Below are 23,209 nucleotides of genomic sequence, written 5' to 3' on the forward strand. Positions count from 1 at the left end.
ATGGATAATTGTTGAACTCCATGCATCTTAATATTGACATTACTGCAAAAGTCACATAATGAGTAAATTAGATCTCATCTATTTATAGGATTTATTTAAATCTAAAGTTGCTCACCATTTCTAAAAGCAAGATTGAGTTTATAAAAAAGGATCTATCAATTCAACCTTTACTTAAAAGTTTTTTTTTATCGATTCATCAAACCCATTGATCGATTTAAAAATTATAATTTCTTGAGCACATAAGGGCTTTTAAATCATTCTTGATGTAAGAATCAGCATCAGTTTAACCTTTGTTGTGTTTATATCACTTGTTTTGTTAAAACGGTTTTTTATAACCAGGTATAAAGTATTTTGAACCAAAGAGGAATATTAAATCAAACTAAATCAAACCAAAATCAAATCAAGTTGAATTTTAAACAAACAACAAAAAAAAAATTGAATCAATATAGAATTTCAGTTAAAATACCAAGCGCTACAAAATAGTAATAGAAATAAATCTAAATGCGAAAGTGTTTTGTAAAATAAGCATTTTATGGCTTACTTAAAACAAATGGGAAATAATAAGCAATGATTCCATAATTTTTAATATTGATTTGACTTGATTTCTCCTGGCCATTACAAGACTTCTTTTATTTTCTTGGTTTGTTGTAGAGCTTTTTTCCTGTCCTTCCTAAATGATCTAGCATTTAAAGTTTTCTCAAATATTTTAATAAAACTTTTCCTGAACTTGCTATGCAATTTTTAAGGTCTCTCCTCCACATCTGTTTACTTACTTTTTGTTTAAATGCCCTTATTAGAGGAAAAGCCACTTTTTCATTTTAGTCATTCCTACCTGAATTGCCATGAAAGGTCTAGCAGACATGCTAACTAATACCTAAAAAGTTCTTGTGAATCTGCTGGAAACTCTTTTAACAGTGTTCAGCCTTTGCACCTGCATTACGGTTGTGTCAGCCACAAGACTTGGACAAAATCTAATTTTATTGAGGTGGTCATATATACAGATGACATTTTAGTTTAAGTTTTGAATTAGCAGCACCTCAGTGGGGCTTTTTCTGTATTAAGATTGTTATCTTCTCCACTTTGACATCATTTTTGGCAAATAAATGTAAGAAAGGTGTGATGTGTCTCGTAACTTTTGCCCCCACTATTTGCCCAACTCCAGGGTATAAGCAACAAGGCAAAATAAGATTAGGAAAGGTGACAAAATGTTTTCTCTTTGAGTTGAAGAATTGAAAATAGGAATTTAACCATCAACCTTAATTGCTCACATTGTTTCACGACTACTGTTTGTTGCTGGGCTTGACCCTTCAACACTGGAGATGTCGTCAGTGATGCCTAAATAACTCACGCTCTTTGAACTGCCGTAACTCTACGACCATTTATGCAGATTATGACGTGGAAAAAGGCAGTTTTGCATATCGACTTTGCATCGGTAAAACAAAGCTGGTTTTCTCCGCTCCAGAATCTGCTGGAATTACATTAACTGCTGAACGGTTAAAGAGATACGGTAGTCGAGAGAACGTAAACACAGAAGCTTAAGCTCTGGTATTAAAGGGTTTATGGTCCATTTTTTGGAATATCTTGTGTGACGTCCTATGTGTTGTGATATCTTTCTTCAGGTGAGACCATCATCATCCGGTCCTCAGTTTGCAACCACTGCCAATGGAACACCTCCTCAGCAACCTCTGCAGCAGTCACCAGCGGTTGCTATGGTTTCCGGCTCGCCATTGCACAACTGCGTTGCTCGTTCTCCTCAGACACCAACTCAGGCTCAGACACAAGCAGTGTCGAGGCCTGGGAATGGATTCATGATGAACCCAGGGCAGGGCGTCAATCAAGCAGGCACTGGTCCTGGAGCAGCTAGTGTTGCCCCCGGAGGTCAGCCTGTGGGGCCAGTGACACCTGAACTTTCTCCAGCAGAGCAGCTAAAGGCAATGGCCCAGCAATGTGCTAAACGGCTACATCAGAAGCAGCAGCAAGCAGCCAACTGGTCTCCCGCAGGTGCTCCAACGAGTCCTTATAACTCTGGTCCCTTTAATCAAGACAAACCTAACAGCCCCATGATGTATGCACCGCAAGCCTTTAACACACCACAGGGCCCTCTAGTGTCTGGAATGGCTCCCAACAATGGGCCAAAAGCACCCATGAACAACTACCTCCCTCACAACCACATGGGTATGATGGGTCAACAACAGCCTAACAGCATAAACCAGAATGCCCTGTCCAAGCAGCAGCAGCAGCAGCAGCAAACGGCAGCCATGTTGTCGTACAACAACACCAAACCACTGACACATTTCACTGGCAGTGGGGTGGATCACATGGGTCAGAGGATGACTCCCCCCATGGGGGGTAACAGTCAAGTCAAGAACCCTATGATGACACCTTACATGAGTGGCGCAGGAGGTGGCGGGCAAGGCGCAGGGCCATGCCCGACACAGGGGCCAATCCCAGGTCAGACAGCCCACCCCAGTGAGGACCACAAGAGGATTATGATGATGAAACAAAAACCAATGAACCAGACCATACCCTACAGCTCCATGCAGCACGCTCAGGTATGGAAACTGCTTTGTGTCCTTTTGTAGTGGTGATACTGTTGGTGTTACATTACCTCCAGAAGACAAGTTTTTAACCTGAGTTGCAAGTTAAGGGACATTTCACTGCGGACATCGTAACGACCTTTTGTGTTGTTGGGATATGGAATGGGTTTTGCTGGAGCCGGGTTCAGGGGCATCAGGAGAACAATCCAATCCAAAAATCTGACTGTGCAGTGGAAGGGGTTTTCTCTAAATGACAATGCAGCACACATAACCCGCTTAGTCCTGATATTTTATATGTAAAATGGGATTGGAGTGGTTGCTCAAAAAAAATTCTAGATCGTCCTTTCAGAAAGTCTTCCAGAGGTGCTGCCACTAAAGGTAAAATGGCGGTAGTTGCCCCAGCAACAATCCAGATATGGGCGTAGGCATAGGAAAATGGCCTGTCGAGAGTGTATTGATGTCTCTGCAACACTTGCAGCACTGATAGCCTCCCCCCCCAACTCCTCCTTCCCCAGACACACAAGCTCATGCACTCACACAGGAGGCAAACACAAAAGCTAAACGGCTCCTTAGCTCATATCCCCAATCTGTCACAGCTGACTGATGGCTGAGATTGGACCACTAAGCCAAGCTAGCTGCTGTCATTACGGAAAGCCCACCTCAGGCAGTTTGTTTCCCAGCGACCGGCAAAGCCCACTCTGCACACTCCAGAGGTTCAGCCAGGTGTCAGGTGTCTTTAATAATGCACCGGACAGAGTGAAGGGCGAATGTATCTTAATAAAAAACCCCTGTGGGTGAGATGACCCACATGTGTGTGGTTCTGCTGTTGCTCATTACCCCAGATGTTGTGCGTTTGCTAATAGGAATTGTGTGTGGATGCCTATTGATGAAGCACTTCTCTTGATCTCTCCTATCTCTTCCCGTCTGTCTTGTGCTGATGATATGGATACAGTCAGTCAGTCACCTCCTCCTCCCTTCTGGTGATCTCTGCGTCTCCTCCTCCCTCCTCACCTTCTCCTCCCTTTCCCTCTGCCTCCCTCTGCCAGAGACACTCAGCACCAATAAAGGAGCAGATTTATTAATATAAGGCATTTGTGGCTGCTGCCTGGAGGGCTGTGTGTTTTGTGTGTTTGTGTGCGTGACTGAGCGCAGCTCTGCACTGGTGTATGTTTGAGTGTGGTTCACAGATTTAGGGAGGTGGGGGTTTTAAAGGAGGGTGGAGAGATTTATTTAAGTGAGCGGAAGAGAACTGAAGACCTGCAAGGGAGAGGAGAGGCATCTGCAGAGAAGAAAAAGAGAGAATAACGGGAAACGCAAAAAAAAAGGAGAGATTTATTACAGAGTGAAGATGAAGCATATTAAAAAGAAAGTCGGGGGCCTGGAACAGTAGTCGTTGGTGAGCATTGCACAGTGAAGGCTGTGAAATGCAAAACAGATGCTATTTTGCCTGCATTTAGGACAACTTAGAGACATGCTTTGAAAGAATCGCCACATATTTGAATGGTAATCACCCACGGACACATGGCTACACTTTATTCACTAGACAATTTTAGATCTTTGTAGAAAATTCCATCAATAGATCTGTTAAAGCCTAAGGGGATTGACAGCTACAGGTGCTGTAGGTTTTTTGAGTACGAAACAATCGTAGGGAGTATCGGCTGCGACTTCAGGGGCGCGCAGGTGTGTCTTGCAGGTCCCGTTGAGGCTCGTATGGCTACTTCAAGGGACGTAGTGACAATGGAACGCACCACTGTCGTGTGTATGGACGATGCTGTTGTATGGTGCCCTTACGCAACATTCTAGTCAGTACTAAAGTACGAGTACTTTGTCCTGACTGACTGCATGCAAATTCTGTGAGCACGGGGTGTGCAGGTCATGCATAAGTATCACATCATTTCCCTTTTTCAGGCTGCAAGCAAAGAGTGAACATTTATCAAGTGACGGAAGTAACGGAAAAAAGAAAACTCAGTACAACACATACGTCTCACCTACTTTAAAAATGCGTACCCATACATGAGTATGCTATGTATACCCATACATAACAGACTATGGCCTTAATATTTCCTGCAGGCCATCTGCGTGCCCTTTAAAATTACACTTACAATTATGTCGGACAAGACTTGGGCAAAAACTATTTTTATTGAAGTGATCATATATGCAGATGACATTTTATTTTAAGTTTTGAATTAACGGCACCTCTGTGGGTCTATTTCTTTATTAAGATTCTTATCTACTCCACATGTCAGAATGGTGTGTATGATTGTGTGGCCCAACAACGGACTGGCGACCTGTCCAGTATTTACCCTACCTTCACCCAGCAGTAGCTGGGATAGGCTCCAGCAACCATGTGACCCTGAAAAAGATTAGGGAAAATGTATGGATGCATGAAACATCTGCTATGCTAGACAAAATTAATTGACGTTTAGTCTGAATTGGGCATTAACTGTGCGTTCTGTTGGTTGAACAAACAGTTAGACATGGAGTTTCTGTTAAAGCTAATATATTGGTCTCAGGCTAGAAATTTTTGGACATTTAACCTTCAGTCATATAAACCGACCAAAGCCGACAATTAGATTGTTTTAGCAAACAATATCTACAACTTGGCATGTGGCTCAGGTGGTAGAGCAGGTTGTCTACTAACCATTGGGTTGGCGGTTCGATCCCTGCTCTTCTCAGCCAGCTGCTGTCTCCCGAGTGCGGGTGCGTCTGCAGTTTTCCTCTCCCCCAGGGGATGGGGCAAATGCAGATGCAGAGAACAATTTTCCTATTGTGAGATAAATAAAGTATAAATTATTATTATTATTATTAAAGCCATTTAAAGTGTCACTTTATCATTTCGATCCTAAGGTTGAACTCTTCATTATGTTAACAGCATTACAGCATTAAAGTAGTAGAAAATCAGGTAAAATACATGTTATTGTGTTATAAATCATGTTTGATTGATTCCTCTTATGCATGACAGACAATAGAAAAAAAGACAAAATTTTCAGAATCTTTGCTTGACTTAGAAAAGTCCCAAAAATACACGTGGAGGTATTTTATTGAATGGGTGGTGTTAGTATAAACACTTTCATTTGTGTTAATTAACTCACTGCAGCATGACAGCTCCTGACTATTTGGAGACAGAATAGTAATTAATTACAATAACTTGTAAAAATTCTGTCAAAGCTGGCAAACATTTTTTATACTTGTAAGATTTGTTGAGGAAGAACTTAGTTTGTTTTGAGACACCTCCAGAACTATCGTGAGAACATTTTTTTCTTTAACGTTTTACGTTTCTGGAGCATAAAAGCACAGGAACCCAACAGGAAATGAAAACCCTTTGTAAGGGTATTTGTATCGCTGTTGTAAAATTATGTTTGCAGTCTGCTGGCCGCATTGAAATAAGAACCAGCTTTTACACTTTGCCCTAGCAACCAAACACCTCTTATTTCCCACTTCCTTTAACACATTTCGGAGCCTCTGCTGGTGATAATTATTATATTTCAGATTGATAAGTTGAACTTGCCATGAGATTCATCTTAGGCTAAGACTGTCAATAACATTAGGGGCTGCAGCTTATGTATTTGTATAAATCATTAATTGTTGCCTAAATCTTCGTTTGATTTAGATCGTGCAGAAGGAAAATGTGTTGAGCACTATCTGCATTTTTAGTTTGTCTTAGAATGTAGGCCTTAAAAAAACATCTTGCAGATCTAATCACAATGTGTCCAGCCGATTTCCCTGCCTTTCACCTAAAAGTCACGATATTTTGTCCAAAATTTTACAGGTTTCCTTTTTTTGTGCTTCGTTTTACCAGAAAGCAATCGATTCCCCAGGTGGCTACCAAAAAACTGATTCGGTTCAGTGCTTTTTCTGTCTTTTTTGTTTTTTTTTGGTTTACCAGACAACTAATTCAATTTAAAAACATCATGTTTAAAGTCCCCCTATGACAATTGTTTACCCAATTACGATAAAACAAAATCCCACAACCCTAAATGTCTTAGACAGCCATATTCCATGTCTATCTGAGGCCTCTGTTTCCAAAATCTCCTCTGAATGGACGGGGCCATTGGTGCTGAGCCGAGCTAACTGGTTAGGGTTAAGCTGCATTCTCATGTTAAACTTCAGTTTTGGGAATAAAAAAATATTTTTTTGAGAACACAAACTAAAATAAAAGAAGGATCAGCTGATCAGGATGTTGATTGCTGTAGAACAAAGCTTCAGTTGTACTCATGTACAACTGAACTACAGATGAGGAACTACAGCTAAAATGTGTAACTTTGAGGGCCTACACTGTATGTCGTACTTACTGACTAACTTGAATTCCTCTTAACCTAAAGAAAAGTCATCTTTGTTTGTTGGACGGATGTAATTTTGACGGTAAAAATGTTTGTTTTTGCGTTAAATAAACCCCTTAATTGTTTTTCTTTGTCTGTTTTTTGTTTCACGGATTGTGCTTTTATACTGCCATCCCAAAATTTCTGTCCCAGCTCCTCTATTTTGCTGTGTGTCTTTGTGTATTGTGTGTGTGTGTAGGCTAATTCAGTTAGCAGCTGCTCAGGGAAACTTCAGCCTCGCTCCTCAAAAGCTCGTTAGTCAAGCTTTAATTGATGCTCCCTCTCCTTGCATATCACCATGACTCTAATTTATGCCCGTTGTCGCGGTTACCGTTGCCACGATTGTGGATGTCTCGGTGGAAGTAACAAGCGAGGGACTAAAGGGATGTGCATGAGCCTGTGGATGATGTTCGTGTGATGGATGATACCGTAGCTGCGTGTGTGTGTGTGGATGTGTGTGCGTGTCTGGATGTGTGTGAGAGAGACTGACAGTGATTTTGAGGAGCTGCACGCAGCGGTACGCACATGGGTACCGCTGCGTGCAGCTGGAGGCTTGTGGGCGGGTCTCTGGGGTTATCTGAGTGATGATTGGATGCTAGTGGATTGGCAGGTGCAGGCCTCAGAGGAAGGCTTCTGGTGTCACTGATAGATGGAGGCGTGAGGTTTGAGTGCACGAAGAAGCAGATGCAAGTGCACATGCAGGTTTGGAACAACACACTGAGGCAACAGTAACTTAAAACCTCCTTTTCATCTTTTTTTTTTCATTTTCATTCTTCCATTACTAAGAACTTGGACCGCCTCCACATCCCAGAAAAACAAATAATTTATTGGCCTCATAGGATTTTACTAAAAGTTAAAAAGCAGGTGATATTCCCCTAAAGTGCTTGTTTGGAACAAAAACATAGTACATAATAAACATTAAGAAAAGTAGTTTAATATGTTTTTTATGTTTTCAATTTAAACCACACCCTTTCGACCTAGCCGTGCTTCCCAATAAAACATGTATGCAAACACAAAATATTCTAATGAAGACAAAGTGTTGTGATATGGAGCCCAGATGGATGCCGAGATATTTGTCAAAATAAACACTTATTTTTCTTTTTCTTTTTACCACACCCATTTTGAAGACTACCCTTGCAGATTTCTCTGACAAGGGATGGATTCCATAAGAATATTTTTTTCTGCTAGAGTTCCAATTGTTCATAGCCTGCAAGTTGGGTTAATGCTATTGTTCATTGTTAACCTGCTCTGCTCCATTCTGATGCTTCCACTTGCAGACTAAAACATCCATTTACATCCATCCATCCATCCATCTTTGTTTTCCTTTGTTTTCCTCATCTGAGCTGACTCAAAACTGTACGGCTAGTTGTCCAGTATTGCTCGCTACTTTTTTGCACAAGTTGAGGTTGTGAGGGGCTGTAAGCTAGCGGGAGAGTGTGGTAACAAATGGATGATGGGGGAACAACGCAGGCGAATTTCTAATGAATGCCTGTCACTCTACAGAAACGACGTCCTAGAAAACGACACAGGTTTGGGTTTTTTTTGGGTTAAAAATGGCATAATCATAATTAAAAGACGGCTGGGAACGCTTTGTAATAGGTCAGAGGATCATCAGACTGGGTATGTAAGGGGTTAATAAAATACTAATAATGTGATGTAAAAAGGAAAGCTTCCTGTTATCCAGAACTATAGAAAGTATACATTTCTAAAGTGAAAGGCAAAACAAAAAGATGCTGGGGCGTTCTGTTTTGTTGAAGGATGGAGAGAGAAAGGGGAAAAGCTGGATAGAAGAGAAGGAGAAGTGTGAATTCATGACCCCAGACCAAGTAATTTCCTCCTCTCTCCATCCATTCACAGGAGATGTTACGTGCACACGCACACGTGCACACACTTTTTCTCAGCCACACGTGTCGGGGCTTGAGCTGAGCCGCTCTCAGATCCTGTGGAGGGACTCTAGGGATGTTTGGGTGGGGGGAGTGAGGGGGGGGCTGCTGTGTTCCTGTGTGTGTTTGCTCTCTGGCTCTTCCAAGATGCTTCATGTTAGGACAAACACAATACAAACGGCTCTCTCTGTGCTCCTGCTGTCCAGTTCTCCTACTTTTACTCTTTGCTTCCTCTCAAAGCATTTAGCTGCCTCCTCCTCTTCCTCTTTTTTTTTTTTTTGTTTACGCGCACAGACCTGTTCAATTAACCCTTGTGCTATCCTAGGCACGTTAACGTTGGGAGTGGGGTCATCTAGACCCCACAAGACAGTGCACTGGACCTTTATTCTTCAATGATTTGTGATCTTCACTGGTGTCCATGGATTACATAAAATCCTCTCCACCTTTAACCACCTTTGTCATGGTAGGGATAACAATGTAAGGGTGGGGTCATCTGGAACCCATAAGATAGCACAAGGGATAATATGATTGTAATCCCATCGATTACAGTCCAGAACTTTCCATACCTGAAGATGCTCACTAAATTACCTTCCGGTTGATGATCTCTGCTCTGATAAGTTAATTCTTCTCCATGAGTTCTGGTAAATCGCCTGTCCGTCCTGGGGGAGGATCTCTCCTTCATGTGGGCACCCCTGAGGTTTCTTCGTTTTTTCCGGAATCCGTTTTTTTCGGAGTTTTTCCTTACCGGCAGGGATGCCAGTACAGCTTAGTCAGTTTGTTAGTTCATTTTAGTATTTTCTTATTGAATTCTATGTATTCATGATCCTTTTGAGTTCATGTTTTACTTCGAAGCTCATTGAGACGATTGTTGTTGTGATTTTGGGCTATACAAATAAAATTGAATTGAATTGCTCTCAGTCAGAGGTGTCACTGTTCAACGGCAGATTAAAGCATAGAAATAAAGTTTAGCGTAAATTACAAAAGGGGTTTATTCAAATATACACCTACTGTGTCAAAAGATTCATGACCCCTGTTGTTAAAGTAAAATATGTCCAACACAAGAGGCTTTCAGCACTCACCTGTTTGCTCAGCTGTTGGACAGGACAAGTAAAAAAAAAACACAAAAAAGGTTGATTAACAACAGTTGAATCAAAATCACTTTGGAGTTAGATTGCTTTTTGGGTTTAAAGTCCCACTCTGATCATCTTTTGAGCTATTGTAAAAGCGTTCCCAATGGTCTTTTAATTATAACCATGCCATAGCTTCTGCAGTAGTTAATAGGAAATTAGCCAGAGTTGTGGGCAGGACCGTTGGCGCCCCCTCATCCTGCCATCCAGCTTTTTGCGCGCTCTCCTGCTAGCTTACAGCCCCTTACACCCCCAACCTAACATTAGCCTAACAAATGGCGAGCAATATTGAAGCTATCCAGCCCATTGGAGCATTTACATCGCTGCTAAAAGCTTTTGCAAACTAAATGTTTTTCGTCTGCTCCTGATTCATAATGATTTGAAAAAAGAAAAACTCTCTAATGTAATTTTGAGCTTTATTTTTCTTTATAAATGTCCTCCATCATTAGTCCATGTTAAAAAGACAAAAAATAACATCTTTGGGTCTTTAAATACTGTCTGCACCCACAATGCATCAGAACCTTTAGTTTGATGAATGCAAAAAAACAAGAAGACGGACTAAAAACCCAAAACCAATGTCAAATCCAGAAAAAATAAAATAATATTTTGTGTCAGGAAAACGCTAACTGGACAAAAGAACTCCTAATATCTAGTTAAAAGGACACAGAAACTGTTGATTTGATTAAAAGAAAAATTCTGATAATGTTGGCCATATTGACAGGAACATCATGGATTTGGTTTTAAAACTAAGTGAATTGTGTAAAATGAATAATTTTCAGAATCTTCTGCTCATATTCATCTGGGCCTTTCTATAATTAGTTGATTTGTGTGACTGGTTTCCTGAAGGCTCATACGTGGAGGCACTTATGTCTGCACACGCCACCGCAGATGTTTGCTCTGCTTCACCCACAGCAGAGAAACACACACGGAAAGACCATCTCCTTCCATTCGACACGCCTGTAGGTGTAGGTGTGGATGGAGGCCTGGGGGCGATGTTGGCGCTCACCTCCACCAACAGGATGCTCATTCAAAAGGGGAAGTTGCTGGTTGTCCGAGTCTGAAGGAGACGGTGAAGCGTGTGAGGCTGCAGCCCAAACTGTGCTAATATTAACTGCATCTGCTGGATTGGCCCAGCTGGCCTCGTGGTGTGTGTGTTGGTACGTGCAGGCACATGCTTGCGGCGTGCATGTGACTGTAAACATGTGTCTTCGGTGGGGGTGGGGGGTGGAGCTGATGAGGGGAGTCCTTTCTATGGTGTGTCTGTGGACCAGGAGGAGTGAGGATGGGGAGATGCAGTCAGAGGGCTGCATACTAAACAGGCTGTCATCCCGCCAGTACCACACACACACACACACACACACACTTCTGATGATGCATACACAAACTCGCACAAGCAGTGTACACAAATCAAGAGGAGCCCATGCATCCTCCTCATGCCAGCGGCGCAAACTTTGGTTGCCTAGCCCGGCTGCGGGTTGCTGTGGTAACCGTTTGCCCACATCCCTGTGCAACCCAAATCATCAGTGACTTTGTTGCTAGTGTAGGTTTATGTGTGTGCAGCCTGACCCCCTCCAAACGTGTCAGGAAGTGAAGTGTGATTAAAAACATGGGATGAAGATGAAGAGCATCAAGATGACGGTTCCTTTGAGGCTTAGCGATCACTGTGTTTGCTGGAAACAGGGTTGCCACGTCAGGTGACGCACACTTGCAGGTAAATGGGATGGACAACGCAGATGTGAACCTGCTGTCGTCCCCCCTAAATTGCCCCATCTGCTTCTCCAGGTTACCCACACTCTTCCTCACGCTGCCATTCACCGTTAATGCCACTCACGGCTCTGAAATGAGCCACTCATGAGGCGGTGGTTTGTCACAGTCCCTTCCTCACCGGGCTATCCCGGCCTCCCCTCCTCTTCACTCCTCTGCGAGCTGGCAACAGGAAGGTGTTGGCGAGCCGGGGAGGCAAAAGCGAAACACCGAAAACAAGCAGAGGGGGCTGCAGGACAGGGGGGGAAGGGGGGCAGGTCGGAGCGGTTCGAGGATTAGGTTGAGAATTTTGACTCGGTCTTTCTCGGGAGGGAAGAGAAGGTGGCTGAGAGAAAGAGTAGATCGACTCCAAGGAGCAATTTGCCTCAAATGGCTCTGACAAAGCTAATCCGCTCTTAAAGCAGCCTAATCCAACAGACTTGTACCTGATACTGAGAGAAAGAGAGACAGGAGGAGCTGAGAGAAAGATGCAAAAAAAACGAGAGAAACGGGGGAGAAAGAGGAAGGCTTGAATGCTGCAAATTAGATCAACTTTGCCAACTTTACACTTCTGCTGCAAGAGTAGAACGGATTTAAATGGAATTAAAATAAAGGGAAAACATTTCATTTGTGTTGATTTGTCTGTGGATTTTCCAGAGGTTTTGTTGAAACTAAAACTTCTGGTACTGATTTGGGTTTTTGTTGAATTATAACTGGAAGTCATTCTATAGACGATCAATCACAGAAAGTCCTTCACCTTTATGAGACAAAAACTTCTAGTTCAATCCTCTTAAGTTTAGGTTCACCTTTGTCCATATGTGATGCAGAAAATCAGCAGTATCCATGTAGAAAATGTCCATATACACTCACTGGCCAACTGCTCGCAAATTTCTTATCAGCCAATCAAATGGCAGCACTTGAATGCATTTGATCATGTAGAAATGGTCAAGACGATCTGCCCCAGTTCAAACCGATCATCCGATTGAGGAAGAGAGGGGATTGTAAATGCGGCATGGTTGTTGGTCCTGGTCTGAGTATTTCAGAAACTACTGATTTACTGGGATTTTCACCCACAACCATCTCTAGGGTTTACAGAGAATGATCAGAAAAAAAGAAAATATCCAATGAGCGGCAGTTCTGCGGGGAATAATGCTTTGTTGATGCCAGAGGTCAGAGGAGAATGGCCAGAGTGGTTCCAGCTTATAGGAAGGCAACGGGAACTCAAATAACCACTGGTTCCAACCGAGGTCTACAGAAGAGCATCTCTGAACTGTGTGTTCAGACACATCCTACCTGGAGACAGATGGACTACAGCAGCAGAAGACCGGGTTCAGCTAAGAACAGGAGACTGGGGTTATAATTCACACAGACTCATCAAAACTGGACAATAGAAGATTGGAAAAACTTTGTCAACATGAAAGCATGGATCCATCCTGCCTTGCGTCAACGGTTCAGGCTGGTGGTGGTGGTGTCATGGTGTGGGGGAGATTTTTGTTGGCACACTTTTGGCCCTTTATTACCAATCAAGCATTGTTACAACGCCACAGCCTACCTGAGTATGGTTGCTGACCACGTCCATCCCTGTATGACCACAGTCTTCCATCTTCTTCCAGCAGGATAAGGTGTCAGGTCATGAAGCTAGAGTCATCCTCAGACTGGTTTCTTGAACATGACAATGAGTTCACTGGACTTAAATGGCCTCCACTGTCACCAGATCTTAACCCAACAGAGAACCTTTGGGATGTTGTGGAACAGGAGATCATCATGGATGTGCAGCTGACAAATCTGCAGCAACTGTGTGATGTCAACATGGCCCAAACTCTCTGAGTACCTTGTTGAATCTATGGCACTAGGACAGTTCTGAAAGCAAAAGGGGGTCCAACCCCGTACCAGCAAGGGGTACCTAATAAAGGGGTCGGTTTGTGTCTATGTCAGGATTAAACCTGCCTCACCTGTGCTGCAGCAAATAAACACTGTCAGACTGAGCAGACCAGTGTGAACATCAAAGAGTGCTCCACGTTGAGTAGCTGCTCATTTGATGCTTTATGGTCTGTAATTTTGAGCCTGATATCATGTTAATTGAACATATAATGCCTGAGTGGAAGGCTGTAGCTTTATGATCAAGAGATTTAAGAGGAAATATGTTTCCCACACATTCAATTAGCCCAAATGAAAGATAGGCTAACATAAAAAGACATTACAAAGGAAATATGTGATCTGTTTTTGCTATGACGTGTAGGCCGCAAAAAAAGATGAAACAGCTCTGCAGTGGAATTTATCACTCATAAGCAAAATAACCTCTTCTTAAATCCTCCTGCAGCTAAACTAATATTTAATACTAGTTTTTTGTACAAAATCTGCAAAAGGTAGGATTCATTTTCTAATTGTTAGAACCGTATGTTATATCATTGAACCAAATTGTGGGAAAAGTGAATCTTTGCATCTTTGCTGCGTATATGTTCGCGTGTTGTGCCAAATTTAAGAAGGATTTATTATTTATTGTCTTATGACATTACAGCATAACTTCTGAAGGCTTTCTCTTTATTATTCACGTTTATGCAAATAAAAAAAAGGACTTTTCTTTGTTAGTTTAAGGTCAGAGTATTTCTTCCCCCCTCAGTTAGTTGTTTTTGTCTTAACAAGCAAATTGGTCCACCTCCCTGGTACGCCCCCCACTCCCCACCCCCAAATAAAAAAAGATAAACAAACAAGCCCAGGGTTTACTTGGGCTTGCAAGTAAACTCTGGTGCGTTTCAGTTACAAAGTGAATTCCTATCCAGGACCAAAGAGTGGAGTTGAACCACACAGAGTTGTTGAAATGACAACAACAACAACATCCACAGCACTAGTTTAACTCTCGGCTCTTTGGCTTATATTTTTAGTTGTCAGAACTAGAGGTTTTTAGTTTTGGTTTTTCTTTCAGAGCAAACCTTAAAGTAAAAAAGCAAAGCAAACCAAAAAGGTGGAGGAATTGTTGGCATTTGCCACCTTAAAGGACTGAATGTATGGTAGTAAAGGTTTCTCCAAACTTGGATAAAAGATTTTTACATGTTCCCATTCATACCACAAAATTATGGATTTTTTGAACCATTTAACAACAGAGACGTTAAATGGAACAGAAAAAAGCGGCTTCTCGTGTCGTCTTTGCACCGTTATTCAATTTGCTGAAGTGTTTTTGTGATGGGGCAAAGCTGCTTTTCTCTTGTTTCAGAAACCGCTGGAATCACTGGAATTGCATAAACGGCTGAAAAGTTACAGCAGTTAAAAGAATATAAACACTGGAGCTAAAGCTACGGTGTTAGAGGGTTAAAAGGAAACTCGCAAAGAAAAGCAAATTCTGATTTTAACTCAAATCAATTCAATTCTGTAATTTCATTTATTCTCATTTTCAAAAAGTACAGTAGAAATCCATGTTTTTAGGTTCTTTTGTAGACTTTTTGGCTGGTTTTCCGTCAAAAATGTGACAACTATGGACTTGAAAACTAGGAGAACTTGCCCATGTGTCCATTATGATCTGATGTGACATATCTTTAAGGGGTCAAGGAAAAAAAAAAAGAAGAGAGAAAGAACGGACACTATTTGTGCCGAGGAGTGGCTGAGAGGCACGTCTCTCTGGTGCAGCTGTGTCCACCCTGACAGAGGCGGTTGAAATGAAAACAAATATTTTTGCAGGAGGGGGATGTACAGATGGTTTCAAGAAAAAAAAAAGGTGGACCGAGTCACATGACTGATGAACTGAAATAGACGATGGGGAGAGAAAAACTCATGGATTTTATGATTTGTCAAGGCAGGTCAAATTATTCACACAAGATAAACAACTAAATTCAATGTAAAGAGTCAGGAAGGAGGATTATTTTAGAAAGAAGAGAAAGATTTGGTTTCCAGTTTGAGTCCTCTCACCTAATCGTTGAGTTTCGATTGGCGTTTCAGGATCTTTTTTACCATCAGATTATAGATTCTATACTTTTCCATTGTCTATCGGCACCTTTCCTCATCATTTTTGCGACTCGTACTCCTTGTTGCGTGTTTTAACTCTTGCCTGTTGTTTTGCTGTTTTCTGAAGAAAAATAAAGCTAAATAAACTTGAACCCCAAGAAGGTGATTGATGGTTGCACAGAGGTGCCCCCCCCTCCCCCCAGCTCCATTCCCACACTCGCTGCCACTTCCTTTCCATTGCCTTCCATCTCCACAAACACAACTTCAGTTAATAAAATTTGATTAATTATTTGAGCCTGCAGGGTGCAGCTTTGCCCATGTAGCTCATTTTTATTTACTGGAGCGCTCTTTACAGGATGGGCAGTAAATTCGGAGGCTTCTGATAATAAAGAAATCATGCTCAGTTAGTTTAAGTAATCATGTGCAACGTAAATAAAAGTTTATGTTACGGCTGTCTTCGCCGGCATCAGTCTTTCCATCTGCTGGGATGTCATTGTTAGTGAAGGTGATGGACAAGAGCGCCACCTACAGCTTTATTTGCAGCTTTTAGGCAAACAGGAGACCACAATGGGGTGTGCTGTTGGCATCGGGAGATGCAACATTTTGGTGTTTACCTTCTTAAAACAAATATTCAGAATAAAAGAATCTGGTAAAACTTCAATGTTTCTGGGTTTTTTTTTTTGCGTTTTTTTGTTTGTTTTCACCTTAATGCATAAGAGCTGAGAAACAAACTCAAATCCTTCTCACTGGTTTATTTCCAGGCTTTGAGGCGTCCTCATTGCTGAAGCTGCACGATGACGGTGCAGTAAAAGACCCAATGTTAAGTATACCGGGCTATGGCAGCCTGCTGGAGGCTACGTATCTGCTCAATCCAGCGTTACCGTCACAAACGATTAGTTAGTGCTGGTAACTAGTTGGTGAAGGCGAATTACAAGACCGATTCTGTGGAACACGTGGTTGTAATGCAGCGATGGAGCACACGTCGGATAAATGTGCCGTTTTACATCAGCAAACTGAAAACATGTTTCTAGTAAAAAGCAGAAACAGATAGATGTAAGGAACTTATAAACTTTGCTCAGTGTTGCTCTCATTGTGTTGACCTCCTTCTCATTAGCTTCCTCTGGTTGGTTAGTTTGCAGCAGCCGTATCCCAGATCATTGGATTACGGGTTCAAGGTTTGTCTTTGTTGGAAGGAAGTCATTCTTTTCCACTCTCGCCTCATGATTGGTCAGTCTGTGGATTGTAGCTCTTTACCTGAGGAATTTCTTGAATAAAAAAAACCTTTTCTGTCTTTATTAAGAAAAGGTATTTTTTATCTTGTGAATTCCCCAAAGGGCAGATTGTCATGTTTCTAGCCTTAACTAACCTTGCGATCTTAATTTTTTGGGTCTTAAATTTCTGTTTTAGTTACCTGTTTTTATTAAGCTCTTGTTTTCCTCCACTTGTTTTGTGAAGAAGCTGCCTAATTTGGAATGCCGATTAGAAATGAACCACCCATGTCTAATACCTTAGTCAAATTCACCCGTGCGCGGGTTAACGCATACGGGTGCTGTGTGTGTTTGGGTTTTCCGGACCCGTGGAGGGTCATAGAGAGAAGCGGCCGCATCTTGAAGTCTTGCAGTTTTCTTGAGGCTTGTACAACCACCTCAAGGGACTTCATGAAAAAAGAAGGATTATTGTCGCACGGCTTCATCCTTACGGGTGATGTAACACGAATTTGACTTACACACCACACTCTCGTATTTATTGGTGACGTGTGCACTCTGACCCCTGATGACTGCACGTTGCATGCACAGGTTTTGTGCAGCTCACATGTAAGTGCAAGGATTGCACATTTGTCACTTGAACTGCACTTACAAACTCCTTGCACAGTGCGCAGGACCTGCGTCTCACCTACTTCACCCCTTCTTTCCATGGCGTGTTGTTCATGTGTTCGCTACGACCTGTCGCTCGCAGGATGCCCATAGAAAAATGTTCATTGACATCATTGAGCGATCTTAAAATGTGTTAGTTCTTTACTGAAAAAGAACAGATTTAGGAAGGAAAAAATTCTAACCATCCAACACAGGATGGTTTGGATGCAAAGTGAGAGACTCGATGCTAAAAAGGCTATGGTTAAAGCCAGAAATGGACTTGGAAAAAGTGAAGAGGGGATTGCATGAAGAGAATGCGGGGAGAACAGAGGAAGGTGAAAAAGATCATTAGCTGTAGAAACCTTTAAGCAAAAAAAAAGAACATCTGAAAACCTGGTCAAAGGCTTTTTCTGCAGGTGTGTGTATCTTTATCCATCCACTGGTTGGTGTGCGACTTTGAGGCCCGATTCCATCTATCAGCCAATATGACAACCACAGTGCAGAGAGGCAACGTCATCAGGCACAGCGCAGGACCCCTAGCAGGGGTCCTATTGTCCTGTCGGCCATGATAAGTAACGTAGGGAGAAAGATGGAAGTGGTCTGCGGCAGGAAAACTGTGACGCTGACAGCTTGAGGTTTGATAAATGTGCAGCTGGATGCATAAACAGTCCTTACTTTTTTCAACAATCAAGAACAAAACGTCCATTAATGAACCATCAGATTGTGCCACGAATGGATGTGACTACCCCTTCACAAGTATATTTTCTTTTTTTAAAGTAATACTTAAAGCACTCCCTAACATATGTGTGCGCACGAATGAGTTGTGTATTTGTTTAACATCTCCTCTCCTGTTATTATTCTGTTCTATCACTGTTTCCCCAAGCTTCCCAGCATTCACTCCAACTGAACAAATAAATACAGACAACCTAACCGGGAATGATGTTAATGGTTTGCTCATTCCTGGGCATGCTGACACACACACACACACACACATTTTTCTTGTTAGTGGTGAGGCCGCTTCAGAGACAAAGATAATTCACATAATTGAGTGAGTGACGTTTTGATGGTCTGTCCCACAGGCCGTGTGTTGTTCCCACTGATGTGTATTGTAAATGCTGCATACTCATATGGCTGTACTACTACCTTAGAAGGCCCAAAGTGCTTTGCAGTCACAGTCCTGTTCACCTACACACACATTCACACTCTGATGGCGGCTCCTCTGCCTAATACTGGTGCCAACCTGTAGGGTTGAGTGTTTTGCCCAAGGACACGTCCACACATTGGGTTTACATGAGGTTGATGGTTCTACCTCTACACCTAACCCGCCCGTGCATGAGAAGTGAACTGAGTGTGTGACATCACCCATAGAAAATGGCTTACTTTCAGCTCCAACTTAAGTCAATTCAGTCGCCTTTTTTTGAAACACGTACCGTGTTTGAGCCAGACAACATCAGTGAGCAGTGATTGGTTCGAGTCAACATTTCTATGACATTTCTATGACTTCATTCATTGGTTTATGGATACCTGACTTGGTTGGTCTTGTAGGTTTGATTCCTTGTCAACACTTCCTCACCTCCATGAGGTTTTCGCACATCCGGCATGTTTATATCTGTACATGTCACTTTGCACATAAATACGGACATTTTTATATTTGCATATTTTATATTTTGCATATTTGCACATTTTTTTGTACATTTTGACATGTTTTGTATTATACTTTGTTAGATTTAGTTTTTTGCACTGTAAAGTGGACAATGACAGTAAATGCATATCTCATCTTCAGAGTAACTTCACCAAAATGTCTCTGAGGAATGTTGCTTTACAAATCTCCAATTCCTTAACTATTTTAGTTTGATTTAAATTAATATTTAAAATTTTCTCACGAAGCATATGCAGCCTTGAGTGGATGCCGGCATACGTTACTAGGTGTAGGTCTGCAAGGTGGTGCATTCAGTCCAACTGTTATATTCAAAGCGGTAAGAAGCGGTCAACCATTGAGATTCACCTTCACCACAAAGTGTTTCCTGACCTTCTTCCTTTCTCCTTATCGCCCCCCGCCCTCTCCTTCCAGCTCCCTTATTGTAGTTTTTGCACAAGAAGGCAGAAAATCTGCTTACCCCACACACACACTGGAATGTTTGCAAGTCTTAGACTTCATTCAAACTGCTTGTGAAAGCACAGCTTTACCTGCACCATCAACACTAAATGTGTGTGTGTGGGGGGAAGTTAAGTGCATGTGTGTACCGATCTGTGTGTGTGTGCGTACAATAAACAATGTGTGTGGCTCTGCCTCACGGTAAGGTTTCGGCTTACTTGAGGATCTTTAAGTGAGAGCGGTAAAAAGTGATGATTAACATCTTTTCCGATTGGTTTTCCTTCTTTATTCCTGCAACAGTAAACATGTGACATAAGATCACTGGAGCGTTGCTGAGTCGTCCATATGAAGAAAATATAGTAAAGAAGTGATGGAGGATCATCTGGTGTTTCTATTTGACAAGTGCTACCACAGAGACACAAGAACTTCAAACTTTTTTACTGTAAGACTTATTGTGTAACTTAAAGAAAGCCACTCCCCCTGACAGGCAAAAAAGGTTTCAACAAAATAAAGGTGCAGTGATTTGATTACCAGTTTGTTCATGACAGTTTTTAAATGTTAGTCACGAACACTATCACATTTAAAGTCACAATTTAATCAGCTTTTGCTGTTTTGAAAGCTTTCCCAGTGGTCTTTTCATTTATCAAATAACTAAAATACCTCTGTCGTTTTCTAGTACATAGTTTCTGCAGTTTCCCCTTCCCCTCCCCCCCATGTGGAAAGCTCTCTGTTTACATGCTGTGTCGCTAGCTTACAGCCCCTCACGTCCCCAAGACTAACATTAGCGGTACCACAAAATGGCGATCAATATTGGATCTATCCGACATATAGTTTTGAGCCAGATACCAACTGAGACGAGGAAAACAAAGACTATTTATCTGCAAGTGCATGAGAATGGAGCGGAGCAGGGAGCTTAGAGCCCGCCCAGCATATTTTCTATATCACAAATACAGCATTTTTGCGTCTGCTTCTTATTCACAACAATTTGAATAAAGAAATACTTGGATGTGCAGTTTGGAGCTTAATTTTCGGATTATTTGTCCTCTATTATCACAAACACGTCACAAGAACATGTTTAAAAAAAAAAAATTCATCGAAGAGCGTCTTTTAAATTAAGACCTGGACAAGTAAAAATCTATCCATCCGTCTTCCAAACTTTTTTTTTTATCCTGCTGGATTTTATGTCAGGGACACAGGGATGCTGGAGCCTATCCTAGCTACTACTACTACAAGGGAGCAAACATGTTTTTCTAATTGTCATGCAGAAACAAAGCTATTTTCAGAATATCCCTTTTTTGGAAAGAGTGACACGGATGGTTTAGTTTGAATATTTTAACATGCAACCATGCAATAGCAATCAAAATTTAATGTCGACTCTGAAGTATTTGCCATGTTTTTCTTCGAGCTTCACGACTCATTCCATCAACTAATTGCTGAAAATAAAAATGAATAAAAAATGTTCTCTCCAACTCTAAAACTTCTGTTCTGTCGGGAACAATTTGCATTTAAAAACTTGGCCACTTTGACCACATCTGGGAGGAGAAGTTCTCTTTTCCACCCTAAAGCTGTTGATTTGAACGTTTTTTCACCAAGAAATTCTCTGCATTCAGAATATCACACACACGTCAGACCCCTTATCTAGAAAGTTGCTTGTTTTTGAGCTTCATTTGTTTTTCGACGTACTTTGAGACACAATATGTCGCTCCTGGCAACCTTCCTATCAAAATAACATATAAAACCAACAGAAGTTGCTTTTGCGCCAAGATTGCATTTGCTTAATGTTCAGACCAAATCTTTTTATATTCCTCAAACTCCGGGCCTCCAAATCTTGCTTTTTTTCCAGTGACAGAATAGCAGTGAGCTGCAAACTCACAGCAGATAGAAAAAAGTCATGACAAACAAACAAACAACAACAGCAGAACTGAATGCCAAGTTACCTAAAATAACCTGAAAGTGTTGAGCAGCAAATCCCGCAGTGCTGGATGCTGTATTTTGTCATTGGGAGCAGCAGGAATCATGCCTGTCAGCACTTGGTAGACGGCGTGCAACCCGGACAGCGCCCGCGGTGACCCACAGACTTACCAATAATTCACCTGGTTGGAGGAGAAGTTTGTTTCGCTTGTTTCTGTCCTTTTCTGTGAAAATAATAAGCGCAGGATCTTTTGTTTTGATTGAAAATGCGTGTTTCAACTCAGCAGTGTTTTGTTTGCGTCCTGCTTCTTTGAATATCTCCTGCTTTGAAAACTGCTGTTATGAGAGCAGCATAATCACCTGGTTGATCCACACTCGGATCGCAAAACACCAATTATGATCCGACTGTGACTCTGTCATCTTCTCTCCTCGTACATTTGTGTGTATCGGAGCAGGACCGGTTAGGGAGGACTTTTTTTTGAGGAAAACTGAAACTCCAGCAATAAATCCCACTTCAATTCAATCAGTGTGCTGGTTCAAATGTGCAAAATCTCAGATTGAAGAAATGTGGTTACTTTTCTTTTCAATTTATCAATAAAGAAGTCCAGGTTATTCTGAATCCATTAGCGCTGCAATCAGTTTATTCAGTTAAAGCGCGGATTTGCCGAATAATCCACAGAGGCGTATTCCAAAATCTGAGATTTGCTTACAGGAGCCCTTTCTGCCAGGACCTGGATTAGACTAAAGATTGTGCTGACAGTTGGATTCACAAAACTATTTCTGTATGTTAAAGGTTAAATATATAGATATATATATGTGTGTTTGTCTGGTATGAGAGAAAACACACACTCTGATACAAATGAGCTACCATCAGTCTCCAGCAAGACTTTTGACAGCAGAAGTCCTCGCTGACTCCTTGGTTTTGCCTCGCTCGCTAGGGCATTCAGGTCTTTTTAAAGCCCGTTTTCAAACTCACCTCATGACAGAAATATAGTCTACCTTCAATGAGTGCATCTCAATGTCATCCTTTAGCCCCTGAAATAGAAACGGTCCATCAGAAACTGACCACCTGACGCAACATCACGGATGAATGGACGCACTGCCAGCAGAACACCTAATGTGAATTCACATTATTGAACTCTTAATTTGTGGTAGACTGCAGGGGCCACGACGCACATATCTGCAATCTGTACAGTTTTTCCTTTTAAAGATCCAGTCTGAATGGGAAAATGGTGTTTTTGGTGTTTTTAACATGTTTTCTTGATAATGGAGGGCATATAGCTTAAAATAGCATTTTTGAGTATTTTTGGATTCAAATCATTGGGAATTGCTGTTACATTAAAAATACGCTGGCAGGACCACAAGCTCTCTGCTCCGCTCCAAGTGAATAATGACACAGGTTTTTTATTTTGGCTAAAACTGACGTACCCATTTTTTGGGAGTTTAAATCGCAACTGTGTGTGCAGACTTATTCTGAGGTGTGACCCCTATGTAACTTTTCTTTTTTAATAAATGGCTAGAGATCACTGTAAAAGCGGGCCTGGTGGAATTGGTCCAAGGTGACAAACATGATGAAGAATTAAATAGATTTAGTCATTTCAAGGGATATAATGGGTTTAGTTGAATTGTTAGCATGTTCTTTATGCTCTGGTTATCTGAATAATCGTTCATATGTTGCGCTAATTTACTACATTCCTCCGATGTTTTTGGAAGGTAAATGAGCATCAATATGTTACAGCAGGGACATTTTGACATTCCTTATCTATTCCGTAATTATTTGCCTTTTTAAAATAAAATGTCCGTGC

At 41.6% G+C, this 23,209-nt stretch overlaps 1 protein-coding gene across 1 annotated transcript in view; it reads left to right on the plus strand.

Moving 5' to 3' along the window:
* maml3 (mastermind like transcriptional coactivator 3) overlaps nucleotides 1-23,209 on the plus strand; it is a 136,615-nt gene that overhangs the window by 67,537 nt on the left and 45,869 nt on the right. Inside the window, exon 3 of the mRNA XM_023954746.1 lies at nucleotides 1,620-2,552. Coding sequence (XP_023810514.1) covers nucleotides 1,620-2,552 — 933 coding nt within the window. The remainder of the gene's footprint in view (nucleotides 1-1,619; nucleotides 2,553-23,209) is intronic.

The sequence above is a fragment of the Oryzias latipes genome, chromosome 1 (assembly GCF_002234675.1).
Source record: "Oryzias latipes chromosome 1, ASM223467v1".
In the NCBI taxonomy this organism is placed as follows: domain Eukaryota; kingdom Metazoa; phylum Chordata; class Actinopteri; order Beloniformes; family Adrianichthyidae; genus Oryzias; species Oryzias latipes.